Here is an 8,730-nt window from a genome sequence, read left to right on the forward strand (position 1 = left end):
TCCCACTTTGCCCAGGACACTTTCACTCCTGGATGTCATGTCCCACTTAGAGGACATGGTAATGATTTTACTTGTAGAGGTGGGCTTAGAGAGAGAGAGAGGATACATCTGAGCCATACAAGAAGTTTTCTGGAAGTAATTCTTAGGCATAACTATAAGTAGGTTCTCCACTACAGAAATAAGTTTCATAAGAGCAAGCCTCAATCACCTCTGGAGGACCTCTTTTGTTGTTCAGATGTGGCCTCTCTCTCTCTAAGTCCTACTCTGCAAATGAAACCATTGCTTGACCCCCTATGTGGGACATGACATCCAGGCATGAAAGTCACCCTGGTGGCTTGGGAGATGACCCTCAGGGATGAGCATGGCCCTGGCACCATGGGACCAACAATGCCATCCTTACCAAAAGGGGTAAAAGAAATATAACAAAAAAGATATCAGTGGCTGAGAATATTCAAGTAGAGTGGAAATGCTACTCTGGAGGTCACTCTTATGCAAGCTTCAGTTAGACATTCTTACCTATCGTAACTTGCCAAACCCCAACCAAAACCATTCCTGCCAATCCTAAAGAATACCTAGAGCATTATATAAGAGTCTACAAAGGTTCCATGCACTAGAGTAACTTTCTGGAAACCTACAACCTCTAGATGGGTCCATGGACCAGATAAGTCCTGAAATGCAGAGGGGCCAGCCTTTCCAGAACATCAACTAGTTCCATCCCCCATCTCATATTATCAACAGCCCCTTCCAACTTGAAAAAATTGGAATGGCCATAGCCCAAATACCCCTAAAGAGTGAGAGAAAGGTCAAAGGTGATGGGGGAGTTATACAGAGAAGGTCGGGTTTAACTAATGAGCATGAGTGCTGAATCATTATATTGCTATCTCTTTTAGTGTCCAGTACCTTAGAGTAGCTAGAAATAAAAACCCAAAATTGTGGAATTGCAACCCATACCAGACTCTGAAATCTGTTCTACAACTGATTGTTGCAATGTACTTTGAAATTTATTGCTTTTTTGTATATATGCTATTCTTCACAAAAAGAAAAGAGAGAAGGATGAGTATAATAGAGAAGATAGGATTTAACAAATGAATATGACTGCTGAATCAATTTATTGATATTTCTTTTGGTCTCCAGTATCTTGGAGCAGCTAGAAGAAAAAACGAAAAATTGGGAAACTCTAACCCACACGAAACTCTGAAATCTGCTGTTTAACTACTTGTTAAAATGTACTTGGAAATTTATTGCTTTTTTGTATATATGCTATTTTTCACAATAAAAAGATGTTAAAAAAAAATAAGAGCAAGCCTCAAGTTTAAGGGATTGGCCTATTGACTTAGGAGTCCTTAATATTTGAGATAGTATCAGGGGTTTCCTTGGGGGTAAAGCAAAATCATTTCATATTTTTTTCTCCTGTCCCTCAAGGGACTTTGCCAATACTTTTTTTTATTGCACATCACTCTTCTGTTATACTGATCTAGAAGAAAGATTTAGTACAGTGATGCTTAAACTGAGTACTGTGTCCAAGTGGTAGTGCCAGCAACTGTAACATGATTCAGAAATTGAACACAGTGAAAGACACATTGGGACATGATCAGAGGCACTTCACTGTCACAAAACAGTGGAGAGAGGGATTCTAAAACACACAGCAGGATGAACTCCTTCTCCTTAGAAGTCAAGCAGCTTACCCCACAGTGATCCAAGGATTGGTTTATCTTATGATGACCACAAGTGTAACCATTATTTCAACTGCCACTAGAGACCCCAGAAGGGTTTTTAAATTATTTATATATATATTCTGTAAAAGTAATATGCAACACATAAACATTCAGGGTTGATCCAAACCTTCTGAAGCCATCTCCTCCAGGGTCAGGGAAGAAATAAGGTGGGTTTTTTTTGTTTTTTTTTTTTTAAATCACCATGCAGGTTACATTCATCCTCTATTGGAATGACTAGAGCTCCCCGTTTGCCCCCCAGACAGCACCGACTACAGAATAGCACAGCTCCGAGAGACAGGAATAGGCACTCTTGCTTCCCCTCATTGGTTATGCCTTAGCATGGTTCCTCCCTATCTCATACTCAAGCAGGTCCTTAGTAAACAAGCCACTGGCAAAAATCCCAGGATCACTACTTAGGTTCTGAACTAAGGACCCATGCACCAGAGGAGCCATTCTGACCAGACTGTATGAGTGGAGTGAGCGCAGGAAACTAAATGACTGAAAAGAACATGGGAGCCACTAGTCCCATCTGCAGCTACAACTTAAAATGCCTACAGATGTGGTGAGTGTGACAAGTGTTGGAGACAGTTGTAGAACGATGGGATGGGCAAGGAAGGTGATTCTTGGGATAGTAATCGGTCTGCTTGCCTTCACTTCTTGGCCTTGCCCCGGGCAGCCACAGCTTCGTGGCTTTACGCATGGTATCTTCGTCCCCTAGGAACTGCATGGGTTTGATGGGCTTCAAGTTCTTGTCCAACTCACAGACAACGGGAATACTAGTGGGTAGATTCAGCATCAAGCTTCAGATGCTTGACAATGCCCCAAAGACTACTGCCATGAACTGCAATCAACATCCATTTCCCCTCCTTGATGTGGGGAACTATTTCTTCATTCCCTTGTGCTACTTCTGTGCCATTTCACTTTTTAAAATTCTTTGTTTGCATGGCCACTGTAATGGCCAGAGATGATAATGAATGTAATAATCTTGGGGTTAGAGGGAATAGCTTATTCACTATTATATCTGGAAAGCACAGTACTCGGCTCATTAAAGACACTTCTAAACATGTTTATGGAAATGAAATGATGAGTCACTTCATCAGATAGTTTAACATCTATTAAGGACTTATATTTAAAAAATTAATTTAACACCTGTTGAAGGCTTACTCCGTGTCAGGCACTGTAACAAGAATTCTATAAGTTTCATTTTATTTAGTATAACAAAAATTCTTAGGGCACTAAGTCATGCATCCTGACTTCATTCTCTGAGCAAGTCATATCTTACCTTCCTGGGAGTAGACCACGCAGGCCTGTAAGTGCTAATAAAGTGAATTATTTTCCTATGTAGCGACTGAATGAATAGCAGAGATACTATAGTTTAAATTCAAGGTTTTCATCTAAAATTTTTAAGACAAATTTCAGCGCCATTATTTAAAACATTTTGAAAAAAATTCATAACATATATATATCACCTTTCCTTTGAAGCATAACACTTTTTATCAAATTAAATGGACTCATCCCTTAAATGAGGGATAAGCAAGAGAAACAGGGGCGAAGAGTGATAGACTAATCTGTCTTATGTAGTAACTTTTCAATATTTCATTATCATTCTATAACCCCCTCAAAAAACTAAAAGACTTTTCTAATCATACGGTGAGGGTGGGGGTTGAAGTGTGGGGAGGGGGAGTATCTAAATGTTAACTGGTGATAGAGCCGTACAGAGGAAACTCAAGACTTATTCAAGGAGGATAGTGATAAGATCTTGGGGGAAGATCAACAAAGATATTAGAAGATAATATAGAGTTTTATATATATACATACATACCCATGACTCCAGTCTCTGGCCCTCTTGACTGGAATATTCAATTTTTTACAATTCATCTCTTGTTTGCAGTGATTTCATTACTGTCAAATAATAAAAGGCATATGTATGAACCTAGTCAGACGGAATATTAAAACAACACTAAAACAATCCAATATCCCTTTCTTAAGGAGTCCATACATTCATGCTTTTATGGTGCCTGAAAAGGAGTTAAGGACATTCCTTTTTATTTTAGTCCGCACCCTAGTTTTTAGAACACAGACTTCAGGGCCATTTGTATTTACCAAAGGCCAAAAAGCTTTGAGACACCAGAGAGTCAAGCAATTACCAGCCACTTGGCCGTTTTGCAGAAATACACAAAACGTGTAGAATCGCTTAATTTTTTCCCCTCCTAGCCTCTTCACATGGAAATTGGCTGCTCCGGTGAATGTTGTTTTTCACCGCAGCCATGTGTTGAAGAGCGATTTACACTCGTTCGAAAAAACCCCTTCCCGGGCCATTTGGGAGTTGCACGCGTTCACACCCCGGGTTCATCCCGATCTGCCTTCACGCGCAGCCTTTTTGTTTATGCGGCTAGCAGCAGAGAGAAGGGCGGAGATGGTGCGAATCTCTAAATATGCAGCAGGCCTGCAGGGGCTATATAAAGGCTCAGGGCACGCTCCTGGCGGAAGGAGGTAGGGTTGCTGGAGAACGGAGCCGCCGCCTTTGCGGTGCCGGACAGGGACATGGAGAACGCAGGGAGTTCGGAGAGCCGAGCCGGCGAGTGCGCGCGCTGCAGCCGTCCGCCGCCCGCGGCTCCTGGCGACCAGAGGAGGCGCAGGGACCCGGCCTCGCGGTACTGCTCTTCTGCGCCGCCCCACACTTTCCCTCCCACGCGGCCTTCTAGCGCGCGCCACCCCAGCTCCTCCCCTCCGCTCCCCCGGCTCCCAACCCAACTCCGCTGGGGCGGATTCTCCCACGCCTCGGCTCACATCTTCTACGCGGCTTGTGCCTCCCACTTCGCAGATCCATTGACTTCTGGAGACCGTGGGCTGACCTCCAAGGCGAGAAAGAGCAGGAGGGGCCGCATTATGCCTCGGAGGTGGTGAGTGAGCCGCGCGTACCAGAGAGTCGCCCAAGGGCAAGGGACGCGGGACGGGGCGGTGGGGACGGGGGGCGGGGGGGGGGGAATACACGCATCCGGCCTGACCCTCGCGAAGATCCTGCTGGTCGGTGGTCCTGCCGGTGCTGGTGCAGTGGGTGCGTCCTCCTGAGCAATTTGGACAACCGCATCGTGCTTGGAGCGAAGCAGCTGAGAGCCGCGGAGTCACATTCCCTGCCGGCGCCAGGAACGCGGGGTTGAACACGTTCCCAGTTTCTAGAGAGAGGTGGGTGGTAACTGAGATTCATCCTCTTGCATCCCCAGATGTCGGATAGCCCCGGAAAGACTAAAGCCTGGGGAAAGCTTTCCCAATACAGACACCCGGTCAGGTGAGTGACAGGCCTCACGCAAGGGCTCCCGCTTCTCCTGCCCGAAGGAGATATTAGGGGTATGGAAAAGCCCAACTCAGCAGTTGGTCCTGCAGTTTTTCTCTCTTGGAAAATCTATCTTCAGGGTTACTTTATCTTCCCAGTCCCAGAGGTCCGTTTGCTCAATGAGTTGAAAGCTGTAAGAATTCACGCTCCATTTGAACTGCCAATCAGTGAATACTCAGTAAAGGCTTAATGAAGAAAGTAGATGATAGAGGAGACCGTTCTAAAAGTAGAACGGTGACATCTTGTGCCTGCGAAATAGTTTTTTTTTTTAAATGCTAAGGGTCCGAATGTATTTGACTCCACACCAGACAGAATGTGTGTGTTCTTATTCTCTTGCAAACCAGAAGGAAGAATGAGGTTCACCATGGCAGTTCTACAGCAACTTGACTTGTAAGAGAAAAGTGGAAATATAATGAAAATCCTAAAGATGAATAAGGATCCTAAAAAGGGTTAAAAGTTATTTAATGAACAATGAGGAATTAGAGGGGAATTGGAGAGCTGTTAAATGTAACAGCTTGTGTGTATGTTTCTGTGTATGTCTTTATAAATAGTAAGTAACAATGAATACATGTTTATTAACACTAGCCAGAGACACCTGGAAAAATAATTACAGCACCATGGCAAGTGTTGTAGTAGAGTTTCATCAGTTTTACATGTATGAACAGGGCAGTGCCCAGCTCTGCCAGAGGGAAAGGGGAAGTGTTATTAGGGAGGGTATATGTCGTAGGTTGTAGTCACCTGGCTGAGTCTTGAAAATTTAGCTGGATGGATGGTTAGGGGATGGTGGCTGGGGTGGGTGGGAAGAAGAAATAGCACAGGAAGAGAAGTTGAGGGCCATGGAAGGGCAGGGCCCCTCTGGGGAGCAGTGTGGGTGTGTGAAGCTGTGTTCACTGCTGCAGGGTAGCCAGAGGGCAGATCTTGACGGCTGTGTACACCTTGGTACAGAGTTTTCTCCTTATCTTGTATGCGGTGTTGGGAATCTGTGGACTTGTAATATTGAGGGTTATTGAAAGTATTTTAACCGGAAGAGTAATGGATCAGATTTACGTTTCAGAAAAATCACCCTAGAAATGGTGTATAGGCTTAATTCGAGGGCCAAAACTAATACTAATTTGGAACCATTCCAGTTGTTCAGGCAAGAAATGATGAAGGGCTATTTTAAGGCATTGAAAAAGAGACTGGGTGAATTTGAGGAATACTTAGGCTTTATAATGAATTGGATATGGTAGATGAAGAGGACATGAAAAGCCAGAATGGTTCCCAAATTTGTGACTAGAGGCCATGTGTGAATTCTGGACTAACAGATTGGAAATGAGGACTTGGAACACATTTGGGGAGCAAGGTAATGGGTCCAGTTTTTCATTTATTATATTTAATATACCTATGGGCTATCCAAATAGAGAGTTGGATACATAAATTGGGGGCCAAGAGTCAAGATCTTAATTGGGAATACTTGGTAAATGAACCTTGTGGGGCAACCATGGCAGGGGGTCAAGTCATCCTGGGGAGCATAGAAAGGAGGGAAGATCCCTCTCATTAAAGCCCTGTGGGAAGGCCAGCATCTACAAAGAAGATAGAAGAATGAGTTAGAATTGGCATGAGGGGTGAGATTCAGAAAAGTATAGGGTCCCTGCAAAAAAAATTGCTCCCAGTGAGAAATTCTGGGGAGAATGTGGTAAGGATTATGTGGTATTCTTTGGATTTGGCAGTTCCAGTTATACTTCGGAAAATAAAGTGTTTCTTATATGAGCAATGCCTTTCTCTTCTGAACTATTTTAGCAAACTATTGATAATCCTCTTAAATTTTTTTATTTTTATTACTTTTATGTTGACTCGTATTTGTGAGTTGTTTCTTTTTTTATTTACTCAATTGTTGACTTCTTGAAGGTAGGGAAGATAAAATATATTCTTGAATTATTAATTATGTCAGGCACAAGTTATCCCTAAAGTAGTTATTGAATGACTGAATAATTGATGGTTACTTATTTTGGCACCAAATTTAGAAACAAGTTTTCACAATTTTACTAGAAACATTTATAAACTGCATTGCCCATTTTTCTTGTCTTTTAAAATGGAGTATGCAAAACATAATGTAACTTTCCCTTCATTAGGATTCAGAGCCACAATAATAATTATCAACTATCTTGGGCTATAACAGAGTGAGGCTCTCAGAGGCTATTTGAGTGCATGGGGCTACTGACCCTAAAATAAAAGACTGCACTGTAGTTGGTGATTCAGTCTTATCCCTCCTTAGTTTTCCTTGAATGAAAAATGATAGACCAGATGTGACCATTTTTCAGGTTTTTGAAATCCTGGATAATCATGTTTATATGTACATTATTTGTATAAAACCAATACCGTTATCCCAAACTTTTCAAATACTGTAGTTCCCCCCCAGGCAATTTTTGTTCAGTGAGGGCATGGAGAGAGGTGAGAGGAATAAGATCAAGGTTGGGGTGGAGGTAGCTTTCCAAAACCTCAAATTATGATGTTGAAAGTTACTGGTTTTTGCACTTTTTAAAACTTACATTGGATACCTTTGTAGCTAAGAGTTAAATTTGTGAGTTTTAAGCAAGATTCTAGGTGATTTTTGCCTTTGTGTAAAGTGCATAATATTTTGTAGTCTTCATAAATTGGCTACCATCAGAATTCTTAACATGAAGGTAGGATTCATTTTTTCCCAAAGGAATTGGAAATTGGGAGACAAACCTTCTTCTTTATCTGGTAAGAACAACCATATGCATAGTGCCTGAAGAAAACTAAATACTGATTTTATGCTTACAATTTAGTGTGAAAAAGTGTTTGATCTAGTTTATAGCTTTGAAGAAGAGTTTTTTAAAAATCAACCAATTACTGAGACTTTAGGAAATAGATTCCATGAAAGCTGTGACAGTAGCATTCTAAAATTCTCCACCTTAAGGCTACATTTAAATGCATAATCAATTTTAAATATATGGAGCTCTTGAAATTTGTTCATTTCATGAGTGTAAGGGTTCTGAAGGTGAAAAAATAAAGCATATTATGTTGTCTGCTTCTTTCAGACTATTTTGGCCAAAATCAAAGTGTTTTGATTACTTATATCAAGAAGCAGAAGCTCTTCTGAAAAAATTTCCAATTCAAGCCACAATTTCATTTTATGAGGATTCTGATAGTGAAGATGAAATTGAAGAGCTGACCTGTGATTCAGAAAATTAATCTGATTAGTTACTTTTGATGATATTCAAAGTTCGTAGCATTTAAATTTAGTGTACAAATGTATCATAATCCTTTAATTTATTTGCATATAAATTATTAATAAAATGAAATATTTTCTAATTACTATTGTAGTTTGGCCTTTATTTTTTATCCCTACTCTAGAATTCAAGGTTGGAATTTAAAATAGGTGCAGTTTGCAAAATTGTCTTGATTGTTTTGTAGACATTTGAGATTTAAAAGATAGTTTTGGACTCTTCATTGAATTACAAATTTATGTTTAGTTATAATTTTCCAAATAATGACAATATTTAATTTTAAGATAGACCCTTGTACATATCTTCTACTTTCTAATGATCACCATTGGCTGTTGTATTTACAGATGGATATTATATGATAATGAAATTCACCTTATGCTACTAATCACTCATTTTTATTAGGTGTTGCTGGCTAGCAGATGGTGAAAAACACTTTAAATCATTGTGTATA

General features: G+C 40.9%; 1 protein-coding gene across 1 annotated transcript; it reads left to right on the top strand.

Moving 5' to 3' along the window:
• The first annotated feature begins 4,150 nt into the window (after positions 1 to 4,150).
• Positions 4,151 to 8,276, top strand: RIPPLY2 (ripply transcriptional repressor 2). The gene is made up of 4 exons (XM_077159439.1): positions 4,151 to 4,369; positions 4,421 to 4,618; positions 4,940 to 5,004; positions 8,091 to 8,276. The coding sequence occupies exons 1-4, from the start codon at positions 4,151 to 4,153 to the stop codon at positions 8,242 to 8,244; spliced, it is 636 nt and encodes a 211-aa protein (XP_077015554.1). The 3' UTR covers positions 8,245 to 8,276.
• The last annotated feature ends 454 nt before the right edge of the window (positions 8,277 to 8,730 follow it).

Source organism: Tamandua tetradactyla, chromosome 5 (genome assembly GCF_023851605.1).
Source record: "Tamandua tetradactyla isolate mTamTet1 chromosome 5, mTamTet1.pri, whole genome shotgun sequence".
Classification (NCBI taxonomy): Eukaryota; Metazoa; Chordata; class Mammalia; order Pilosa; family Myrmecophagidae; genus Tamandua; species Tamandua tetradactyla.